The sequence below is a fragment of the Pongo pygmaeus genome, chromosome Y, assembly GCF_028885625.2.
Source record: "Pongo pygmaeus isolate AG05252 chromosome Y, NHGRI_mPonPyg2-v2.0_pri, whole genome shotgun sequence".
NCBI classification, from domain to species: domain Eukaryota; kingdom Metazoa; phylum Chordata; class Mammalia; order Primates; family Hominidae; genus Pongo; species Pongo pygmaeus.
The window spans coordinates 35,676,268-35,701,800 of NC_072397.2; the positions used below are offsets into that span (position 1 = coordinate 35,676,268).

The 25,533-nt window shown below is 36.8% G+C and overlaps 1 protein-coding gene across 1 annotated transcript in view; it reads right to left on the bottom strand.

The window, feature by feature from the left end:
* LOC129025945 (deleted in azoospermia protein 1-like) overlaps positions 1–25,533 on the bottom strand; it is a 43,115-nt gene that overhangs the window by 11,924 nt on the left and 5,658 nt on the right. Inside the window, exons 2-14 of the mRNA XM_054473490.2 lie at positions 24,565–24,711; positions 24,199–24,290; positions 23,589–23,640; positions 23,090–23,153; positions 22,861–23,000; positions 21,385–21,456; positions 18,856–18,927; positions 6,777–6,923; positions 6,412–6,503; positions 5,800–5,851; positions 5,306–5,369; positions 5,077–5,216; positions 2,696–2,746 (exon numbers count right to left, since the gene is read on the bottom strand). Of these exons, the coding sequence (XP_054329465.2) occupies positions 2,696–2,746; positions 5,077–5,216; positions 5,306–5,369; positions 5,800–5,851; positions 6,412–6,503; positions 6,777–6,923; positions 18,856–18,927; positions 21,385–21,456; positions 22,861–23,000; positions 23,090–23,153; positions 23,589–23,640; positions 24,199–24,290; positions 24,565–24,711 (1,185 nt within the window). The remainder of the gene's footprint in view (positions 1–2,695; positions 2,747–5,076; positions 5,217–5,305; positions 5,370–5,799; positions 5,852–6,411; positions 6,504–6,776; positions 6,924–18,855; positions 18,928–21,384; positions 21,457–22,860; positions 23,001–23,089; positions 23,154–23,588; positions 23,641–24,198; positions 24,291–24,564; positions 24,712–25,533) is intronic.

Genomic DNA, 25,533 nt, shown 5'->3' on the forward strand with positions numbered 1-25,533 from the left:
GGGGATACTCACCAGTATACTAAAAAGGAGAAGTAGTTATAAAATTGTTATAAAAGGGGCAAAGTGCTTTCACCTAGCTATTTCACTGATAGCAATTCATCTCAAGAAATTAATAGCAGAAGCGTGCCAAGATATTTACACAAAGATATTCATGGCATCGCTTTTTTTCAGACTGAGTCTCTCTTTGCTGCCTAGGCTGGAGTGCAGTGGCACAATCTCAGCTCACAGCAACCTGCGTCCCAGGATCAAGTGATTCTGCTGCCTCAGCCTCCTGAGTAGTTGGGATTACAAGTGTGCGCCACCACGCCTGGCTAATTTTTTTGTGTTTTTAGTAGAGACAGGAAACAAAAATCATTCAAATATTCCTTCACATTTTCAAAAATACATGAGATAACACAATATTGAAGCACATACGCTGGCTCCTTTAATTTGTTATTATAATAAAAGAAACGGAACAGAAAAAAGAATTACTTTAGGTTTCTAATCTCTGACGTTCTTGTTGTTAACTCTATTATGTAAAACCTCAACTTTTTCCCAATTTTCTGGGGTTGGTATTGTGGAAATCTCAAGGATATTAGTTCTTGGAATTTATTACCACAGATATGATTATGGGCCACATACACAGTCATATCTATGAAAAGAGACGCAGAGGACTATTATTGTGAAGCAGCCAGCTAAAATACAAATATAATTCAAATTCTGTGCTCTAAAAGGTGGGTAGTAATTTTATTTCACTCTGTCTTTCTAAAAAATTGATAAAAGTCAGTCTGGATGTTTCAGCTATTTGACGGCAAAGATGAAAAAAAACCATGCTACAATATAGAAGGGGACACCAAGTCTCAAAAAACTGTTCTACAGTGAAGTTTTTGCTAAGTACATTCCTGTCAAAATATTATGCAATTACTTCTAAATAATACGGAGGCCTTCATTCTAGACTAATTCTAAGTGTTGTCTTAAATTTTAGGTACATTTCACTACTTTAAAATGGCAAACTATTCAAGCAATTTGTATAACAAAGGGCTCAATAATATCTGAAAGTAAATCATTTTAGTCCCTCTTAAATTACCTGACAATTATATACAAGCAAATGACATCCAGTGATGACGTGAACTGCTGAATTTGGATAAGTAGGATATGCCTATAAATAAAGTTTACAGCAAGAATGTATGAATACGGTAAAACATTTTGTTAATTAGAAATACTATTCCCAATATAAAAAACTATGAAAAAGTTTTAAAACATTACTTTTCTATATACAGCACCGCAGATTCTAAATGAGTGACTGATTTTATGAAGAAAGAAAGATTCTGTCAAGTGAGGCCCTTTGGCTGGGGAGGAGGAACAGACTAATGAAAAAAGAAGTGACTATTTCACCAGACAAGTTGACCTTATTTATACTGTGTACTTATGCCCACCCAGAAGTTATTTCTTATTCTGGTGATAAGGCTCTATTAAGACAGACTTCAATGTAAGTTAAATTAATGCATTTGCTTTCTTTCTTTCTTAAAATACTTCCAAAGGGTTTTGTATTTGACAAGACCACAGGGTAATATGAAGTTCTCCTATAAATGTTACGGCTTTTTCTGTACTTCATTTCAAAAAACTAAGGGCGGTATATAATCCGCAACTGGAAAAGAGACAGTATAATGTCTTCTACGATTCAATAAATACTTAGTGATTGAAAACATATACATAGCATCACACATGAATACACCCAGATTACGTAATGGCTCACAGTAAATGTGAGGAACAGGGCTTTTTTTCTAGCCATCGTTCACAGGACGAAAAAGAAGCAGAGGTATACCCTACCCGTTTCAAGTACATGGAAAATGTCAACAAACGAGAGACACTGAAGAACTATTTCACCACTATTTTCTTACTTTATTTTCCATCAAAGAAAATGTCTTTTAAACTAAGACATAAATAAAACAAACTAAAAAGAAAATAAACGTTAGTTATCACCAGTAAGTGACAGAGTATGTCAAATCCTACTTTAAATATCAAGGTAACCAGGATCAGAGAAATTACATGCCAGACACTCACGGGATTTATAAATATAGTAAAACACATCAGAAATCTCCCCATTCCAGAACCAGAATATACCCAGAAGTCAGCAATCTATATGAGGAGGCATCTGGAAAACACTGCAAGTAAAGAATAGCTGGATGAATTGCTAACCTTAGAGAAGAATAAACTAGGCAGACACACGAAGACAGGTGCTTTCAAATATTTTTGGAACTAGTTATTTGGCGGGAAAGCAGTTCGGGTGTTTTAGAGGTAGTATTCTTTTTTCTTCCTATTCTTATTTAAGAGTAATTAATAGCAAAACATTTCTGTTTCTCTTGAACACTTTTTTTTTTTTTTTTTTTTACGAAGGGAAAGGCCAGAGGCAGATTCCAGGCAGATACACGCTCATTCTAAGGCCACATTAATATTACCTTTCATGGACTGTATAGTCAATCTAAAAGTAACTGAATTCTTATCATTATGTGGACCAGCCATTGCTTAAGCATGCAAAAACCTGGGAGAGAAAAAGGCACTGTTGCTCCCATAAGAGTTTAAAATTGGGTTAAAAAGAAAGTAACAAAATGTGCCACATTAATACAAAGAACGATTTAAAAAAACTACAGGCACGTATGAAATAGAAAAAAATCAAGAAAGAACAGGGAGTGTACGTTTGGCACATTCACTTTACCTGAGGTACAGCATAACTCCTTTGCTCCCCAACAGGCCGCTGTGGTGGCATCTTGGGGGAAAAAAAAAAAAAAAAAAGGAAACCAAAATTATTCAAATATTACTACACATTTTCAAAAACACGTGAGACAGACAACATCGAAGTACTTCTCATGCTGGCTCCTTGGTTAATAGAATAAAAGAAACAGAATAGAAAAAATAAGTACTTTAGGTTTCTAATCCCTCAACTTCTTGTTCTTCCTTCTACATAGAAAATCTCACCTTTTTCCCAATTTTCTGCAAATCGCATTGTGAAACTCTCAAAGATACTAATTCTTTGAATTTGGTACCACACATATGATTATCGGTCATAGATATAGTTGTATCATTGAAAAGAGACCCAGAGAACTACTATCATGAAGCAGCAAGCTAAAATAAGAACACAATTGGAATTCTGTGCTCTAAGAATTGGGTAAAGCTTTTACTTCACTCTGTATCTCTAAATTCATGAAAGACAGTCTGCATGTTTCAGCTCTTTGACGGCAAACATAACAAAATACATGCTAAAACAAAGATGGGAACACCAAATCTCAGAAATTGTTCTACAGAAAAGTTATTGCCAAGTACCCTCCTGTCAAAATATTATTTCATCACTTCTAAATACTACAGAGGCCTTCATTACGCTAATTCTAAGCGTTTTCTAAAATTTCAGGTACACTTCACTAGTTTAAAATGACAACCTATTCAGGCAATTTGTATAAACAAGCAGAAGGCCTCAATGGTAGCTGAAAGTAAATCATTTTACTCCCTGTTCAATTAACTGATTATTATATAAAGGCAACTGATATCGAGTGATGACCTGACCTGGTGAATTTGGGTAAGTAGAATAAGCCTGAAAATAAAGTTTACAGAAAGAATGGATTAATACGGTAAAACACTGTTATTTTAATTAGAAGGAAGTATCATTCCCAACGTGACAAAAATAGGAAGAACATTGAAATAGTAATTGTTTCTCTACCTACAGCAATGCAGATTTCTAAATGAATGACAGACATTATGAAGAAACAAATATTCCCTGTCAAGTGCTACCCTTTGGGTGGGGAAGGGGAAGAGACAAATGACAAAAGAAGTGCCTATTGCACCAGCCAAAGTTTACCTTATTTACACTGTCTACCTATGCCCACCCAGAAGTAATTTCTGACACTGGTGATAAGGCTCTATTAAGCCTTATTAAGATAAGGCTCTTATTTCAACGTAAGTTAAATTAATATATTTGCTATTTCTTTGGCAAAATACTTCCAGACTGTTTTGTATTTGACAATATTATAGGGTAATACTGTAGTTCTTCGACAGATGTTACGGCTTTCTCGGTACTTCATTTCCACAAATTAAGGGCAGTATATAAGCCACAAATGGAAAAGAGACAGTATAATGTCTTCGACGTTTCAATGAATACTTACTAATTAAAAACATACAGGTAGCAGCATTCATGAATACACCCATATTCAGTAATGGCTCACCGTAAATGCCAGAAACAAGCAGGGCTTTTATTCTAGCCATTGCTCAGAGAAGGAAAAAGAAGAGGAGGTGTACCCTACACATTTCAAGGACATGGAAAATGTCAACAAATGAGAGACACTGAAGAACTATTTCACTACTATTTTGTTACTTTATATTCCATCAAAGAAAAGGTCTTTTAAACACACACAGAAATGAAAGGAACGAAGAACAAAATAAACGTTATTTATCACCAGTAAGTGACAGAGGATGTCAAATCCTACTTTAAATATCAAAGCAACCAGCATCAGAGAAATGACATGCCAGAAACTCACGGGATTTATAGACAGAGTAAAAGAGATCAGAAATCTACCCATCTCAGAACCAGAATATATCCAGAAGTCAGCAATTTATATGAGGAGGCATCTGGAAAGCATTGCAAGTAAAGAAGAGCTACAGAAATCTACCCATCCAAGAACCAGAATATATCCAGAAGTCAGCAATTTATACGAGGAGGCATCTGGAAATCATTGCAAGCAAAGAATAGCTAGGTTAACTGCTAACCTTAGAGAACAATAAGCTAGGCAGACACATAAGGAGAGCGGCTTCCAAATGCTTTAGGAACTAGTTATATGGGGTGAAAAAGGAAGAGATAGGAAGAGATTTGTTCGTATGTCTACAGAGATCATTTCTCAGAGAAAGTCTCACAAAGTATATAGAAGATTTTTAGCTCAAATAACCAACACTAAGAGTAAGAAATTTCTAACAAAAGTAACAAATTTCCCATTACTCACACTGTTCAAACAGGGATTCCATTGCCACTTACTATGGAAAGTGTAGATACAATTCCACAGACGCAAGGATGACTACAATAAACAAGAGAACAGGAACATAAGCAGTTCTTACCTGAACGTACTGAGTTACAGGATTCAGCGTGATTAGGGGCTGCAGGCAAGTTTCAGTGTTTGGATTCCTCCAGACGTTCTGAAACTGTGGTGGAGGAGGAGGATTAAATACCAAAGGACATGGCTGCACATGACGAGCACCTTTTTGAAAAGCAAGAAGAAAAAAGCCTACTTTTAGTTATTTGAAAAGCTACCCGGGTCAAAAAAGAACAATTTCTTTTCCTACTCACAGAACTTTTGTTTCCTGATTGCAGGGCCCAGCTTCAGCTTTTTACCCTGGAGATGTATCTGTGACTGAAAAGAGAACAGTAACAAAACTAAAATCCATTTTCAAGTCTTAGCTTCCAAGACTTGGGTAAACACCTAAAGTCTTCTAAAGTGCCTATCATCATAGACGATCAGTGACAACTACGCACCAAATTAAAATTTGTCATCATGAAGCTACCTTACTTACCCTTGCCACTCTAATCAGTGTCAAGAGGCATCAAGTGAAAGTTGATCAAAAGCTTTTCATCACCCTGTCTCCAACCTTTCCTGTCTGTAGTTCGTGAACCTAGGTGTCCACTCAGAAATAAACAGGATCTATCAAGTTATGGGAGGTGACTCTGAGTTTGGATTTTGAACAGGAAGTCTAGCTTCCTCCAAATTTTACACAAGTCTGAGTATATCTCTAACACTAAACGTCATAGCAGTAAGATAAGAAAGAGATTTTTCTATTACTTACCTCTACTATCTTCTGGACATCCACATCATCAACAAATGAAACAAATCCATAGCTATAAAGGCAGACAAATGAAGCATAAAATCACCATCATACAGTACATGGTTCAGAACTTCTACTATTCTATATACAGAAGTGATCATGACCAAAGATGAATAATATACCATGATAAGTATTTGCTAACATGCACATGACAGATCCTCTACAAATACTACTTTTTCTTAAGCAGAACTATGTCAAAATGTGCTAGGATTAGGGCAGTGTGAAAACTTCATTGATTAACAAAGAATTCACATCTGTGAACCTGAATTTAACTTACTATCTAAGACAAGGTGGTTAAAATTTAAGATGCGGTGCAGTGTATGAAGAAAACAATTATTTGAGAAAACTGATTAACTCATCTGTATGAAATAAAAATTGCAGACATTTCAAAGCAAACATTAGAAAAATGATTAAATAAAAGAACTGGTAATAACCTTTTATCCCCTACGTGAAAGAAATTAACACCGCAAACAATTTCATTTATACAAGGGTCAGAATATCAGTTTTGAAGTCTTGTCTCATACCTATAGAACAGGGGACTAGAGTTCAGATATTTTTGATAAAATTACTCACCCTTTGGACACACCACTTCGATTTGTGATTATCTTCACTTCTTTCACTGAACCGTATCTACCAAAGCAGCTTCTGATCTCAGTTTCATCCGTCTATGGAACAGAATGGAACGTCAGAGTAAAAATTCAGCATTCAAAAATTTCAACTTTACTACAATTTTACTACCATGAGGGGGAAATTTTTTCCCCATTTATCCCCAAATGACCAGTAGCTCTTCGTCAAAGATATTTTTAGTACCTATGGGTCAAACCTAAAAGCAATTCTAAACCTCCATGAAGTACAAAAACACATTAAGTTTGTAACAGGGCCCAAATCCCATTGTTCATAATGTATTTTAAGGTAAAAATGAGGTATGAATACAATACCCTATCATCAATTCCACCAACAAAAACAGTGTTTGGCATGATTTTGCCTTCTGGTAAGACCCAGCCTTGGCTAGCCGCAGCTGATGAAGACTGGGTGCTGGCCTCTCTGCAGATGGTTGAGTTGGGAGTCTCAGGATTTGCAGCAGACTGTAATTTGGAAAGTAGACATCATAATTACGTATGCAGGCAAAACCCATACACAATGTGAAATATCATTTTGTATTTTACGTATATTTTATATAAATTACTTTCATTGTAAATTAGTCACCAGTGCAGCTCAGTTCAGGCTCAGGATTTAAACTAATCAGAGGACATCGGCATGGAATTTTAACCAAAGGATATAGTACTTTCTTAAACCTAGTGTCGCTCATCACCGAGTCTTGTATAATGCTGTGGAAGAATACTCAGTCAGTATTTGTGAAAATACTCTGTGAAGTAGTTAAAAAAGACACCCAAAACTAGAAAGTTTAGATTTGTAAAAGTTAAAGTTATTAAAATCATCCTGAGTTGAAAATTTAGGGGAGGAGCCAAGATGGCCGAATAGGAACAGCTCCGGTCTACAGCTCCCAGCGTGAGCGATGCAGAAGACGGGTGATTTCTGCATTTCCACCTGAGGTACTGGGTTCATCTCACTAGGGAGTGCCAGACAGTGGGCGCAGGTCAGTGGGTGCGCGCGCTGTGCGCGAGCTGAAGAAGGGCGAGGCACTGCCTCACTCGGGAAGCGCAACGGGTCATGGAGTTCCCTTTCGTAGTCAAAGAAAGGGGTGACAGACGGCACCTGGAAAATTGGGTCACTCCCACCCGAATACTGCGCTTTTCCGGCGGGCTTAAAAAACGGTGCACCAGGAGATTATATCCCGCACCTGGCTCAGAGGGTCCTACGCCCACGGAGTCTCACTGATTGCTAGCACAGCAGTCTGAGATCAAACTGCAAGGCGGCAGCGAGGCTGGGGGAGGGGCGCCCACCATTGCCCAGGCTTGCTTCGGTAAACACAGCAGCTGGGAAGCTCGAACTGGGTGGAGCCCACCACAGCTCAAGGAGGCCTGCCTGCCTCTGTAGGCTCCACCTCTGGGGGCAGGGCACAGACAAACAAAAAGACAGCAGTAACTTCTGCAGACCTAAATGTCCCTGTCTGACAGCTTTGAAGAGAGCAGTGGTTCTCCCAGCATGCAGCTGGAGATCTGAGAACGGGCAGACTGCCTCCTCAAGTGGGTCCCTGACCCTGACCCCCGGTCAGCCTAACTGGGAGGCACCCCCCAGCAGGGGCAGACTGACACCTCACACGGCCGGGTACTCCAACAGACCTGCAGCTGAGGGTCCTGTCTGTTAGAAGGAAAACTAACAAACAGAAAGGACATCCACACCAAAAACCCATCTGTACATCACCATCATCAAAGAGCAAAAGTAGACAAAACCATACAGATGGGGAAAAAACAGAGCAGAAAAACTGGAAACTCTAAAAAGCAGAGGGCCTCTCCTGCTCCTCCAAAGGAACGCAGTTGCTCACCAGCAACGCAACAAAGCTGGACGGAGAATGACTTTGACGAGCTGAGAGAAGGCGGCTTCAGACGATCAAATTACTCTTGAGCTACGGGAGGATATTCAAACCAAAGGCAAAGAAGTTGAAGCCTTTGAAAAAAATTTAGAAGAATGTATAACTAGAATAACCAATACAGAGAAGTGCTTAAAGGAGCTGATGGAGCTGAAAACCAAGGCTCGAGAACTACGTGAAGAATGCAGAAGCCTCAGGAGCCGATGCGATCAAATGGAAGAAAGGGTATCAGCGATGGAAGATGAAATGAATGAGATGAAGCGAGAAGGGAAGTTTAGAGAAAAAAGAATAAACAGAAACGAGCAAAGCCTCCGAGAAATATGGGACTATGTGAAAAGACCAAATCTACGTCTGATTGGTGTACCTGAAAGTGACGGGGAGAATGGAACCAAGTTGGAAAACACTCTGCAGGATATTATCCAGGAGAACTTCCCCAATCTAGCAAGGCAGGCCAACATTCAGATTCAGGAAATACAGAGAACGCCACAAAGATACTCCTCGAGAAGAGCAACTAACTCCAAGACACATAATTGTCAGATTCACCAAAGTTGAAATGAAGGAAAAAATGTTAAGGGCAGCCAGAGAGAAAGGTTGGGTTACTCTCAAAGGGAGGCCCATGAGACTAACAGCGGATCTCTCGGCAGAAACTCTACAAGCCAGAAGAGAGTGGGGGCCAATATTCAACATTCTTAAAGAAAAGAATTTTCAGCCCCGAATTTCATATCCAGCCAAACTAAGCTTCCTAAGTGAAGGAGAAATAAAATACTTTACAGACAAGCAACTGCTGAGAGATTTTGTCACCACCAGGCCTGCCCTAAAAGAGCTCCTGAAGGAAGTGCGAAACGTGGAAAGAACAACCGGTACCAGCCGCTGCAAAATCATGCCAAAATGTAAAGACCATCGAGACTAAGAAGAGACTGCATCAACTAACGAGCAAAATAAACCAGCTAACATCATAATGACAGGATCAAATTCACACATAACAATATTAACTTTAAATGTAAATGGACGAAATGCTCCAATTAAAAGACACAAGACTGGCAAACTGGATAAAGGGTCAAGACCCATCAGTGTGCTGTATTCAGGAAACCCATCTCACGTGCAGAGACACACATAGGCTCAAAATAAAAGGATGGAGGAAGATCTACCAAGCAAATGGAAAACAAAAAAAGGCAGGGGTTGCAATCCTAGTCTCTGATAAAACAGACTTTAAACCGACAAAGATCAAAAGAGACAACGAAGGCTATTACATAATGGTAAAGGGATCAATTCAACAAGAAGAGCTAACTATCCTAAATATACATGCACCCAATACAGGAGCACCCAGATTCATAAAGCAAGTCCTGAGTGACCTACAAAGAGACTTAGACTCCCACACATTAATAATGGGAGACTTTAACACCCCACTGTCAACATTAGACACATCAACGAGACAGAAAGTCAACAAGGATACCCAGGAATTGAACTCAGCTCTGCACCAAGCGGACCTAATAGACATCTACAGAACTCTCCACCCCAAATCAACAGAATATACCTTTTTTTCAGCACCACACCACACCTATTCCAAAACTGACCACATACTTGGAAGTAAAGCTCTCCTCAGTAAATGTAAAAGAACAGAAATTATAACAAACTATCTCTCAGATCACAGTGCAATCAAGCTAGAACTCAGGATTAAGAATCTCACTCAAAACCGCTCAACTACATGGAAACTGAACAACCTGCTCCTGAATGACTACTGGGTACATAACGAAATGAAGGCAGAAATAAAGATGTTCTTTGAAACCAACGAGAACCAAGACACAACATACCAGAATCTCTGGGATGCATTCAAAGCAGTGTGTAGAGGCAAATTTATAGCACTAAATGCCCCCAAAAGAAAGCAGGAAAGATCCAAAATTGACACCCTAACATCACAATTAAAAGAACTAGAAAAGCAAGAGCAAACACATTCAAAAGCTAGCAGAAGGCAAGAAATAACTAAAATCAGAGCAGAACTGAAGGAAATAGAGACACAAAAAAACCCTTCAAAAAATTAATGAATCCAGGAGCTGGTTTTTTGAAAGGATCAACAAAATTGACAGAGAAGAATCAGATAGATGCAATAAAAAAATGATAAAGGGGATATCACCACCGATCCCACAGAAATACAAAAGGAATTTGTATTTCAATTCCTAGAAATTTCAAAAGAAATTTGAAAGGATCAACAAAATCGACAGAGAAGAATCAAATAGATGCAATAAAAAATGATAAAGGGGGTATCACCACCGATCCCACAGAAATACAAACTACCATCAGAGAATACTACAAACAGCTCTACACAAATAAACTAGAAAATCTAGAAGAAATGGATAAATTCCTCGACACATACACTGTCCCAAGACTAAACCAGGAAGAAGTTGAATCTCTGAATAGACCAATAACAGGATCTGAAATTGTGGCAATAATCAATACCTTACCAACCAAAAAGAGTCCAGGACCAGATGGATTCACAGCCAAATTCTACCGGAGGTACAAGGAAGAACTGGTACCATTCCTTCTGAAACTATTCCAACCAATAGAAAAAGAGGGATTCCTCCCTAACTCATTTTATGAGGCCAGCATCATCCTGATACCAAAGCCGGGCAGAGACACAACCAAAAAAGAGAATTTTAGAACAATATCCTTGATGAACACTGATGCAAAAATCCTCAATAAAATACTGGCACACCGAATCCAGCAGCACATCAAAAAGCTTATCCACCATGATCAAGTGGGCTTCACCCCTGGGATGCAAGGCTGGTTCAATATACGCAAATCAATAAATGTAATCCAGCATATAAACAGAACCAAAGACAAAAACCACATGATTATCTCAATAGATGCAGAAAAGGCCTTTGACAAAATTCAACAACCGTTCATGCTAAAAACTCTCAATAAATTAGGTATTGATGGGACGTATCTCAAAATCATAAGAGCTATCTATGACAATATTGACCCACAGCCAATATCATACTGAATGGGCAAAAACTGGAAGCATTCCCTTTGAAAACTGGCACAAGACAGGGATGCCCTCTCTCACCACTCCTATTCAACATAGTGTTGGAAGTTCTGGCCAGGGCAATGAGGCAGGAGAAGGAAATAAAGGATATTCAATTAGGAAAAGAGGAAGTCAAATTGTCCCTGTTTGCAGACGACATGATTGTATATCTAGAAAACCCCACTGTCTCAGCCCAAAATCTCCTTAAGCTGATAAGCAACCTCAGCAAAGTCTCAGGATACAAAATCAATGTACAAAAATCACAAGCATTCTTATACACCAACAACAGACAAACAGAGAACCAAATCATGAGGGAACTCCCATTCACAATTGCTTCAAAGAGAATAAAATACCTAGGAATCCAACTTACAAGGGACGTGAAGGACCTCTTCAAGGAGAACTACAAACCACTGCTCAAGGAAATAAAAGAGGATACAAACAAATGGAAGAACATTCCATGCTCATGGGTAGGAAGAATCAATATCATGAAAATGGCCATACTGCCCAAGGTAATTTACAGATTCAATGCCATCCCCATCAAGCTACCAATGACTTTCCTCACAGAACTGGAAAAAACTACTTTAAAGTTCATATGGAACCAGAAAAGAGCCCGCATCACCAAGTCAAAAGAACAAAGCTGGAGGCATCACACTACCTGACTTCAAACTATACTACAAGGCTACAGTAACCAAAACAGCATGGTACTGGTACCAAAACAGAGATATAGATCAATGGAATAGAACAGAGCCCTCAGAAATAACGCTGCATATCTACAACTATCTGATCTTTGACAAACCTGAGAAAAACAAGCAATGGGGAAAGGATTCCCTATTTAATAAATGGTGCTGGGAAAACTGGCTAGCCATATGTAGAAAGCTGAAACTGGATCCCTTCCTTACACCTTACACAAAAATCAATTCAAGATGGATTAAAGACTTAAACATTAGACCTAAAACCATCAAAACCCTAGAAGAAAACCTAGGCATTACCATTCAGGACATAGGCATGGGCAAGGACTTCATGTCTAAAACACCAAAAGCAATGGCAACAAAAGCCAAAATTGACAAACGGGATCTAATTAAACTAAAGAGCTTCTGCACAGCAAGAGAAACTACCATCAGAGTGAACAGACAACCTACAAAATGGGAGAAAATTTTCGCAACCTACTCATCTGACAAAGGGCTAATATCCAGAATCTACAATGAACCCAAACAAATTTACAAGAAAAAAACAAACAACCCCATCAAAAAGCGCGCGAAGGACATGAACAGACACTTCTCAAAAGAAGACATATATGCAGCCAAAAAACACATGAAACAATGCTCACCATCACTGGCCATCAGAGAAATGCAAATCAAAACCACAATGAGATACCATCTCACACCAGTTAGAATGGCAATCATTAAGAAGTCAGGAAACAACAGGAGCTGGAGACGATGTGGAGAAATAGGAAAACTTTTCCACTGTTGGTGGGACTGTAAACTAGTTCAACCCTTGTGGAAGTCAGTGTGGCGATTCCTCAGGGATCTAGAACTAGAAATTCCATTTGACCCAGCCATCCCATTACTGGGTATACACCCAAAGGACTATAAATCATGCTGCTATAAAGACACAAGCACGTGTCTGTTTATGGTGGCATTATTCACAATAGCAAAGACTTGGAACCAACCCAAATGTCCAACAAGGATAGACTGGATTAAGAAAATGTGGCACACATACACCATGGAATACTATGCAGCCATAAAAAATGATGAGTTCATGTCCTTTGTAGGGACATGGACGAAATTGGAAATCATCATTCTCAGTAAACTATCGCCAAGAACAAAAAACCAAAATCCGCATATTCTCACTCATAGGTGGGAATTGAACAATGAGAACACATGGAAACAGGAAGGGGAACATCAGACTCTGGGGACTGTTGTGGGGTGGGGGGAGGGGAGAGGCATAGCATTGGGAGATATACCTAATGCTAGATGACGAGTTAGTGGGTGCAGCGCACCAGCATGGCACAAGTATACATATGTAACTAACCTGCACATTGCGCACATGTACCCTAAAACCTAAAGTATAATAATAATAAATAAATGAATGAACAAATTTTTTAAAAAATCATCCTGTTCTACATTCATAAACAACTTTTCACTTTACTGAGTATACTGAAGATAAACCTTAAAAAAAAAAAAAAAGACCCCGCACCAAAAAGAAAATAAGCCTCAATGTGTTAAATCAATTTCTTATAATCCTCTTCGCTAACGCTAGGGTGTTCAAAGCATCTTTTGAAATAACACTTTTCTTCCTGAGTAACACGAAATCAGTCCGACTGATAATTCTAGTTTTCAAAGTGGGCTGATAGATATAAATCATACCATCTTTATTTTCAGATTAAAAAAACACATACATATAACTCATTCATTTTCTAGATTCTGATCAGAACTGTCTTTATTCTTTCCACTGTTGACTCTAAGGTTAATGTAAAATTTTCTGAAGTAGTATTCATAACTAATATATATGTTGGACAAACAATATAGCACAGTGAAACAAAAATTAATTTAGTCAGGAGATCTAGGTTTATGTCCCTTACAGGTAAGTGGTTATAAGCCACCTACTTACTTACCAGCTATGTATCTGTGGGCAAACTGCTTTGAGAATGAAATGAGATAACCTCTGTGAATTCATTTTGTATGTATAAAGTGGTAACAGTGGTAATGCCAATGTAAGTTAGTGTCCTGTTATTTGAATTTATTTTCAGCCGATTTGTTTTCAAGTTTCTTTTTTGGCTTCACTATTTAGCTGACTTATTTTGAAAAAAATTTTAATTAAGAACTAATTGAAACAACATCAGGAAACTATGACACATCATTAACTTAAAAATCATTGATGAAGTGCTGCTGACTTTAAAAGGTAAGTACAAAAAGCTGCAAAAGACAAAACTATTACACATACACCAGTCTGAAAGAAAACAAAAGACGAAAGAAACTGTGTATCTTTTTGAACAACACAATAATGTTATCAAAGTTAATAAGAAAAGTGGGTTCCTGCTTTGGTAATTAGATGCTAGAAGTTACTGAGTCTAATTAGATGCTAGAAGTTACTGATTCTACGCAGCTTTACTACACACGAAATCTAAATTGTCACATCAACTAAAGCCGAGGTTACTGCATTTCTCTATTCTTTCGTGCTTGTACCTGCTATTTTGGGTTTGCAACTCATTCCTAATTCTTTCCTTTAACAGCGTTATTTCATGACAGTGATGTGGAAGAAAAATTTACAACACTATTTTTAAAGTTTTTCCTTTCTAAAAATGTCTTCCATTATTGTTTTTTCCAAATGACATTAAGCTGCATTATCTTGAACTACTGGGAACCTGCTTAGATTGCCCTTCCCTATAGACAATTTACCGATTCCTTCTCACTTCATTCAGAAATCCCAAACAGAATAAAATAAAACAAAACAAAAGAAATTCTGAAACTCTTGTAGTTTCTCTCCTTTTCAACTCCCCCTTGATTTGTGGATGAACTTTGGATATGTTTTTCTTTGATAAGCAAGCTATATTACGGTATTGTCTCTGCACCACAGTGTTTGGATGTATTTTAATTTAGAAATGTAACATCTGGCAGAAACCTGCGTCAGATCATGACAGGTTATGGAAATGCACTGATTCTCAACTGGGCAAGATTTTTGAGCCCCAGGGGCATTCAGCGACGTTTAGAGATTGGCTGTCACAACTGAGAGGTATTCCTGGAATCTGATGGGCTGAAGGCCAGGCATACTACTGCACATCCTACAATGCAAAGACAGCCTCCTACAATAAAGAATTATTTGGTGCCAAATTTGCAAAGGGTCTGGTTAAGAAACCTTGTGACAGTGACACAAGAACTGAAGAGGAAAATTCTTGTTTGGGAAGAACCTGATTTCCATTGCTCACGAAAGTGAATCTTTTCATGACCTCAGTTTCAGTTTCCTTGCTTGAAAACGAAATGGCCGGAAAAGGCCTCGGGTGTCTCTTCTGATTCTCATACTCTATTCACAAATAGTAAAATGGATACTTAGTTTGGTAAAGAGGAAAAAAGGCATTTGGTTTTATAAGAAGTTTGACTTTAGCTTGGATCTTACAAACTGGCTGCCTGCTTAACTGGAATCGTACATATAAAATTCACTGAATCTCTTTAACAGCGTGCTAACATTTTAAATTAAGCAAGTCACCATCACGTCCTAGTCCTCAGCGAGCAGGTGGCGCTCAAAGCTAACAAAGTAAGCCACGTACTTCATTTTTTGCAATGTACCTCATTTTTACCATGGCTTGACTAGCAGGGATTGTTCAATTCCGACTCTGTGTGTATTTATACATAATTATGTAAGGTATATATATCTATATAAATATTATATATCTATACAAATATTATGTGTATATAAAAATTATATATATACCTATAATTATATATATTATATAAATGTTATATATATAAATATTATATAAATGTTATATATATTTCACATAAATGTTATATATAAATATTTTCTACATCTATTTTTATATATAATATATTTATTTATATATAAATATTTTATATGTGTATATATATATATGTATATATATAAATCCACAATCAATAGATAGCCTTTGGTTTTTTCTAAACTATGGCCAAAAATATAAAGGAATGCTTAGGATAAGCTAAAGTTTAATTTTAAAGAAAGTACCATCGTAACTGTCAATAGCATCCCGCAAACCAACTGCATTAAAGAAGTAATTTTCTTAATCATACCTTCAAGTGAGTTGGTGAATTCTGAAGTGAGAAATGTTGGAATAGTAAACGGGTGAGCTTCAAAACCATCATATACACAACTCTCACTGTGATTTCTAGCAAGCGTATTCCTTGTTATATGCAGACAATCAAGTGACAAAGACAGCTAAAAGCTGGAGAAAATTATCATTAAACTCCAGCGATGTCAGCTCCTTTGCCAGTATTATCTAATGCAATTACTAAGTGAACATGTAAGCAAATTGATATTTACATAAACTGGCCAGGAAAAAGGCTAGAATTTGTAGTCATCAAAGTTACATTCACAGCAACAGGAAGAGGAGCAAATAAAGACAATGCTAAAATTAAGAAAATATGACGGGAAAATCAGAAGTTAATGCAGCAGCAGATTCTTGGGGAGTGCTGCGTGGGAAGGATGAAATTCAAGCAATACGCAATCCTTGCAAAACTATGCAAGAAAAAGCAAAAATATATACGAGACCTGAAAAATGAGTCGTGGCCAGCGGTTACAAAAGAATGCTACGTGCAATCTCTATAGGAATAAATTTATATTATATATATTATTTTTCTATAGGAATAAATATTTACATAAACTGATCAGGAAAAAGCCTATCATCTGTAGTCAGCAAAGTTACATTCACAGCAATAGGAAGAGGAGCAAATAAAGAGAGTGATAAAATTAAGAAAATATGACGTGAAAATCAGAATGAAAACCTTAAGTAAATCCAAGAGCAGATTCTCGGGGAGTGGTGCGTGGGGAGGATGAAATTCGAGCAACAAACAATCCTGGCAAAACAAAGCGAGAAAACACAAGAAAGCAAAAGTATATATGAGACCTGAAAAATGGGTTGTGGCCACAGATAATAAAAGAGTGCTATGCAGAAACTGTTTTCAAAGAGGAAGAAAGTATTTCTCAACGCATTTTACAAAGCTAAAAGCATATAAGTAACAAAGCCTCATCCAGATGATCCATCCCTGCCCTCAACACAAATGGGAAATTCCAGCCGTATATAAAGAGTCTAAGTTTATATTGGGAATGCAAGAATACTCCATTTGCAGGATACATTACTTTAATTCACCACTGAAAATCAATTGATAAAATACAGCACTCATTTTTAAATTTTTTAAAACCCCAAGTCAAATTTCAGAGAAAGAGGAATCTTCTTTTCGATCAATCTCATTCTACCCTATCATCAAGCTTACAAGTGAACTAGTTGAGTCAACTCAATTGAAATTAGGGATAAGGTAAGGGCACCAGGTCACCTCCTTATCACTCCTATATGTTTTTTCCACTATGTATAACTAATAGTGAATACTATTAGTATTAGAATAGTGAATACTAACAAAAAGCTTTTTATGAATCAGTAAGAAAAATAAAATTAAGAAGGTAATTTAAAAAGCTAAACATCAATGATCAACTTCAACGATGATTTTAAAAAGTGCCCATCAACATAATGTAGTATTTTCCGGCTATTAGGCTGACAATTTAAAAAATACTAATAACTTTCACTGGAATGGGTGTGGAAAAGACAGCATTCTACACACCATCAGTGAGAAAACACTAATACGTGATTTACCAAGAGTACTATGGAAAAGGTGTATCATAATTTGATAAGCGGGGATACTCACCAGTATACTAAAAAGGAGAATTAGTTATAAAATTGTTATAAAAGGGGCAAAGTGCTTTCACCTAGCAATTCCACTGATAGCAATTCATCTCAAGAAATTAATAGTACAAGCGTGCCAAGATATTTACACAAAGATATTCATAGCAATTCATCTCAAGAAATTAATAGTACAAGCGTGCCAAGATATTTACACAAAGATATTCATAGCATCTTTTTTTTTTTTTGAGACTGAGTCTCTCTTTGCAGCCTAGGCTGGAGTGCAGTGGCACAATCCCACCTCACAGCAATCTGCATCCCAAGATCAAGTGATTCTGCTGCCTCAGCCTCCCGAGTAGCTGGGATTACAAGTGTGCGCCACCACGCCTGGCAAAATTTTTTGTACTTTTAGTAGAGACAGGAAACAAAAATCATTCAAATATTCCTTCACATTTTCAAAAACACTTAAGATACACAATATTGAAGAACATATGCTGGCTCCTTTAATTTGTTCTTCTAATAAAAGAAACAGAACGGAAAAAAGAATTACTTTAGGTTTCTAATCCCTGACGTTTTTGATGTTACCTCTGTATGTAAAACCTCAACTTTTTCCCAATTTTCTGGGGTTGGTATTGTGGAAATCTCAAGGATATTAGTTCTTGGAATTGATTACCATAGATATGATTATGGGTCATATATACAGTCACGGCTATGAAAAGAGACCCAGAGGACGACTAATGTGAAGCAGCCAGCTAAAATACAAATATAATTCAAATTCTGTGCTCTAAAAGGTGGGTAGTAATTTTATTTCACTCTGTCTTTCTAAAAAATTGATAAAAGTCAGTCTGGATGTTTCAGCTATTTGACAGCAAGATGAAAATAAACATGCTACAATATAGAAAGGGACACCACATCTCAAAAACCTGTTCTACAGTAAAGTTTTTGCTAAGTACATTCGTGTCAAAATGTAACGCAATTACTTCTAAATAATACAGAGGCCTTCATTCTAGACTAATTCTAAGTGTTGTCGTAAATTTTAGGTACATTTCACTACTTTAAAATGGCAAACTATTCAAGCAATTTGTACAAAAAAAGGGCTCAATAGTATCTGAAAGTAAATCATTTTACTCCCTCTTAAATTACCTGATAATTATACACAGGCAAATGATATCCAGTGATGACGTGAACTGCTGAATTTGGGTAAGTAGGATGTGCCTAAAAATAAAGTTTACAGTAAGAATGAACGAATATGATAAAACATTTTGTTAATTAGAAATACTATTCCCAATATAAAAAACTATGAAATAGTTTTAAAACATTATTTTTCTACATACAGCGTTGCAGAATTCTAAATGAGTGACTGATTTTATGAAGAAAGAAAGAGTCTGTCAAGTGCTGCCCTTTGGGTGGGGAGGGGGAACAGACAAATGACAAAAGAAGTGACTATTTCGCCAGACAGGTTTACCTTATTTATACTGTGTACTTATGCCCACCCAGAAGTTATTTTTTACGCTGGTGATAAGGCTCTATTAAGACAGACTTCAATGTAAGTTAAATTAATGCATTTGCTGTTTCTTTGTTAAAATACTTCTAAAGGGTTTCGTATCTGACAATATTATAGGGAATTATGAAGTTCTCCTACAAACGTTATGGCTTTTTCTGTACTTCATTTCAAAAAACTAAGGGCAGTATATAATCCGCAACTGGAAAAGAGACAGTATAATGTCTTCTACGTTTCAATAAATACTTACCGACTGAAAACACATACGCAGCATGACACATGAATACACCCAGATTACAGAATGGCTCACAGTAAATGTGAGAAACAGGGCTTTTTTTCTAGCCATCGCTCAGAGGACGAAAAAGAGGCAGAGGTATACCCTACCTGTTTCAAGTACATGGAAAATGTCAACAAACGAGAGACACTGAAGAACTATTTCACCACTATTTTCTTACTTTATTTTCCATCAAAGAAAATGTCTTTTAAACTAAGACATGAATAAAACAAACTAAAAAGAAAATAAACGTTACTTATCGCCAGTAAGTGACAGAGTATGTCAAATCCTACTTTACATATCAAGGTAACCAGGATCAGAGAAATTACATGCCAGACACTCACGGGATTTATAAATATAGTAAAACACATTAGAAATCTACCCATTCCAGAACCAGAATATATCCAGAAGTCAGCAATCTCCATGAGGAGGCATCTGGATATCATTGCAAGTAAAGAATAGCTGGATGAACTGCTAACCTTAGAGAAGAATAAACTAGGCAGACACATGAAGACAGCTGCTTTCAAATATTTTCGGAACTAGTTATATGGGGGGAAAGCAGTTCGGCTGATTTAGAGGTAATACTCTTTTTTCTTCCTATTCTTATTTAAGAGTAATTAATAGCAAAACATTTCTGTTTCTCTTTAACAGATTTTTCTTACGGAGGGTAAAGCCAGAGGCAGATTCCAGGCAGATACATGCTCATTCTAAAGCCACATTAATACTACCTTTCATGGATTGTATAGTCTATCAAAAAGTAACTGAATTCTTATCATTATGTGGACCAGCCACTGCTTAAGCATGCAAAAACCTGGGAGAGAAAAAGGCACTGTTGCTCCCATAGGAGTTTATAATTGGGTTAAAAGAAAGTAACAAAACGTGCCACTTTAATACAAAGAATGATTTAAAAAATTTACAGGCATATATGACATAGAAAAAAATCAAGGAAGAACAGGGAGTATACGTTTGGCGCATTCACTTCACCTGATGTACAGCATAACTCCTTTGCTCCCCAAAAGGCCACTGTGGTGGCATCTTGGGAAAAAAAAAAAAAAAAAAAAAAAAAGCAAGCAAAAAAAAAGGAAACCAAAATTATTCAAATATTCCTGTACATTTTCAAAAACACATGAGATACACAATATTGAAGTACTTCTCATGCTGGCTCCTTGGATAACAGAACAAAAGAAACAGAATACAAAAAAGAAGTACTTTAGGTTTCTAATCCCTGAAGTTTCTTGTGGTTACTTCTACATACAAAACCTCACCTTTTCCCCAATTTTCTGGAAATGGCATTGTGGAACTCTCAAAGATATTAATTCTTTGAATTTGTTACCACACATATGATTATGGGTCACAGATATAGTCGTATCGTTGAAACGACACCCAGAGAACTACTAACATGAAGCAGCAAGCTAAAATAAAAATACAACTGGAATTCCGTGCTCTAAGAATTGGGTAAAGCTTTTATTTCACTCTGTATCTCTATAAAATTCAGCAAAGTCAGTCTGTATGTTTCAGCTCTTAGACAGCAAACAGAACAAAATACATGCTGAAACAAAGACGGAAACACAAATCTCAGAAATTGTTCTACAGAAAAGTTATCGCTAGGTACCCTCAACAGCAAACATAACAAAATACATGCTGAAACAAAGACGGAAACACAAATCTCAGAAATTGTTCTACAGAAAAGTTATTGCTAAGTACCCTCCTGTCACAATACTCTCTCATCACTTCTAAACGATACAGAGGGCTTCATTACGCTAATTCTAAGTGTTTTCTTAAATTTTAGGTACATTTCACTAGTTTAAAATGACAAACTATTCAGGCAATTTGTATAAACAAGTGGGAGGCCTCAATAGTAGCTGAAAGTAAATCGTTTTACTCCCTCTTCAATTACCTGATAATTATATACAAGCAACTGATATCCAGTGATGACCTGACCTGCTGAATTTGGGTAAGCAGGATAAGCCTGAAAATAAAGTTTACAGAAAGAATGGATTAATACGGTAAAACATTTTTTTTTTAATTAGAAAGAATTACCATTCCCAATATAACAAAAATACGAAAAACTTTGAAATAGTAATTACTTTTCTATACACAGCAATGTAGAATTCTAAAAGAATGACTGACTTCATGAAGAAACAAACATTCTCTGTCAAGCGCTACCCTTTGGGTGGGGAGGAGGAAGAGACAAATGACAAAAGAAGTGACTATTGCACCAGCCAAAGTTTACTTTATTTATACTGCGTACTTATGCCCACCCAGAAGTTATTTCTTACACTGGTGATAAGGCTCTATTAAGACAGATTTCAACCTAAGTTAAGTTAATACATTCGCTCCTTCTTTGGCAAAATACTTCCAGACTGTTTTGTATTTGACAATACTATAGGGTAATACTGTAGTTCTTCGACAGATGTTACGGCTTTCTCTGTACTTCATTTCCTAAAAGTAAGGGCAGTATATACACCACAAATGGAAAAGAGACAGTATAATGTCCTCGACGTTTCAATAAATACTTACTAATTAAAAACACACAGGTAGCAGCATTCATGAATACACCCACATTCAGTAATGGCTCACCGTAAATGCTAGAAACAAGTAGGGCTTTTCTTCTAGCCACTGCTCCGAGAAGGAAAAAGAAGACGACGTGTACCCTACACGTTTCAAGTACACGGAAAATATCAACAAATGAGAGACACTGAAGAACTATTTCACTACTATTTTGTTACTTTATTTTCCGTCAAAGAAAAGGTCTTTTAAACACACACAGAAATGAAAGGAACGAAGAACAAAATAAACCTTATTTATCACCACTAAGTGACAGAGGATGTCAAATCCCACTTTAAATATCAAAGCAACCAGCATCAGAGAAATGACATGCCAGAAACTCACGGGATTTATAAATAGAGTAAAAGAGATCAGAAATCTACCCATCCCAGAACCAGAATATATCCAGAAGTCAGCAATTTATATGACGAGGCATCTGGAAAGCATTGCAAGCAAAGAATAGCTGGGTTAACTCCTAACCTTAGAGAACAATAAATTAGGCAGACACATAAGGAGAGCGGCTTCCAAATACTTTAGGAACTAGTTATATGGGGTGAAAAAGGAAGAGATAGGAAGAGATTTGTTCATGTGTCTAAAGAGGTCATTTCTGAGAGAAAGCCTTGCCAATATATACTTGGCAAGATTTTTAGCTCAAATAACCAACACTAAGAATAAGAAATTTCTAACAAAAGTAACAAATTTCCCATTACTCACACTGTTCAAACAGGGATTCCATTGCCACTTACTATGGAAAGTGTAGATACAATTCCACAGACGCAAGGATGACTACAATAAACAAGAGAACAGGAACATAAGCAGTTCTTACCTGAACGTACTGAGTTACAGGATTCAGCGTGATTAGGGGCTGCAGGCAAGTTTCAGTGTTTGGATTCCTCCAGACGTTCTGAAACTGTGGTGGAGGAGGAGGATTAAATACCAAAGGACATGGCTGCACATGACGAGCACCTTTTTGAAAAGCAAGAAGAAAAAAGCCTACTTTTAGTTATTTGAAAAGCTACCCGGGTCAAAAAAGAACAATTTCTTTTCCTACTCACAGAACTTTTGTTTCCTGATTGCAGGGCCCAGCTTCAGCTTTTTACCCTGGAGATGTATCTGTGACTGAAAAGAGAACAGTAACAAAACTAGAATCCATTTTCAAGTCTTAGCTTCCAAGACTTGGGTAAACACCTAACGTCTTCTAAAGTGCCTATCATCATAGACGATCAGTGACAACTACGCACCAAATTAAATTTTGTCATCATGAAGCTACCTTACTTACCCTTGCCACTCTAATCAGTGTCAAGAGGCATCAAGTGAAAGTTGATCAAAAACTTTTCATCACCCTGACTCCAACCCTTCCTGTCTGTAGTTCGTGAACCTAGGTGTCCAGTCAAAAATAAACAGCATCTATCAAGTTATGGGAGGTTACTCTGAGTTTGGATTTTGAACAGGAAGTCTAGCTTTCTCCAAATTTTACACAAGTCTGAGTATATCACTAACACTCAACGTCGTATCAGTAAGATAAATAAGAGATTTTTCTATTAGACTACTTACTTCTACTATCTTCTGGACATCCACGTCATCAACAAATGAAACAAATCCATAGCTATAAAGGCAGATAAATGAAGCATAAAATCACCATCATACAGTACATGGTTCAGAACGTCTACTATTCTATATACAGAAGTGATCATGACCAAAGTTGAATAATATACCATGATAAGTATTTGCTAACATGCACATGACAGATCCTCTACAAATACTACTTTTTCTTAAGCAGAACTATGTCAAAATGTGCTAGATTAGGGCAGTGTGAAAACTTCATTGATTAACAAAGAGTTCACATCTGTGAACCTGAATTTAACTTACTATCTAAGACAAGGTGGTTAAAATTTAAGATGCGGTGCAGCGTATGAAAAAAACAATTATGTGAGAAAACTGATTAACTCATCTGTATGAAATAAAAATTGCAGACATTTCAAATCAAACATTAGAAAAATGATTAAATAAAAGAACTGGTAATAACCTTTTATCCCCTACGTGAAAGAAATTAACACCGCAACAATTTCATTTATACAAGGGTCAGAATATCAGTTTTGAAGTCTTGTCTCATACCTATAGAACAGGGGACTAGAGTTCAGATATTTTTGATAAAATTACTCACCCTTTGGACACACCACTTCGATTCGTGATCATCTTCACTTCTTTCACTGAACCGTGTCTACCAAAGCAGCTTCTGATCTCAGCTTCATCCGTCTATGGAACAGAATTGAACGTCAGAGTAAAAATTCAGCATTCAAAAATTTCAACTTTACTACAATTTTACTACCATGAGGGGGAAATTTCTTCCCCATTTATCCCCAAAATGACCAGTAGCTCTTTGTCAAAGGTATTTTTAGTACCTATGGGTCAAACCTAAAAGCAATTCTAAACCTCCATGAAGTACAAAAACACATTAAGTTTGTAACAGGGCCCAAATCCCATTGTTCATAATGTATTTTAAGGTAAAAATGAGGTATGAATACAATACCCTATCATCAATTCCACCAACAAAAACAGTGTTTGGCATGATTTTGCCTTCTGGTAAGACCCAGCCTTGGCTAGCGGCAGCTGATGAAGACTGGGTGCTGGCCTCTCTGCAGATGGTTGAGTTGGGAGTCTCAGGATTTGCAGCAGACTGTAATTTGGAAAGTAGACATCATAATTACATATGCAGGCAAAACCCATACACAATGTGAAATATCATTTTTGTATTTTAAGTATATTTTATATAAATTACTTTCATTGTCAATTAGTCACCAGTGCAGCTCAGTGCAGGCTCAGGATTTAAACTAATCAGAGGACATCAGCATGGAATTTTAACCAAAGGATATAGTACTTTCTTAAACCTACTGCCGCTCATCACCGAGTCTTGTATAATGCTGTGGAAGAATACTCAGTCAGTATTTGTGAAAATACTCTGTGAAGTAGTTAAAAAAGACACCCCAAACTAGAAAGTTTAGATTTGTAAAAGTTAAAGTTATTAAAATCATCCTGTTCTATATTCATGAACAACTTTTCACTTTACTGAGTAGACTAAAGATAAACCTTACAAAAACAAAACAAACAAACAAACAAAAAAGCCGCACCAGAAAGAAAATAAGCCTCAATGTTTTAAACCAATTTCTTATAATCCTCTTCCCTAACGCTAGGGTGTTCAAAGCGTCTTTTGAAATAACATTTTTCTTCCTGAGTAACACGAAATCAGTCCATCTGATAATTCTAATTTTCACAGTGGGCTGATAGATATAAATCATGCCATCTTTATTTTCAGATAAAAAAACACATACATATAACTCATTAATTTTCTAGATTCTGATCAGAACTGTCTTTATTCTTTCCACTGTTGACTCTAAGGTTAAGGTAAAATTTTCTGAAGTAGTATTCGTAACTAATATATATGTTGGACAAACAATATAGCACAGTGAAACAAAAATTAATTTAGTCAGGAGATCTAGGT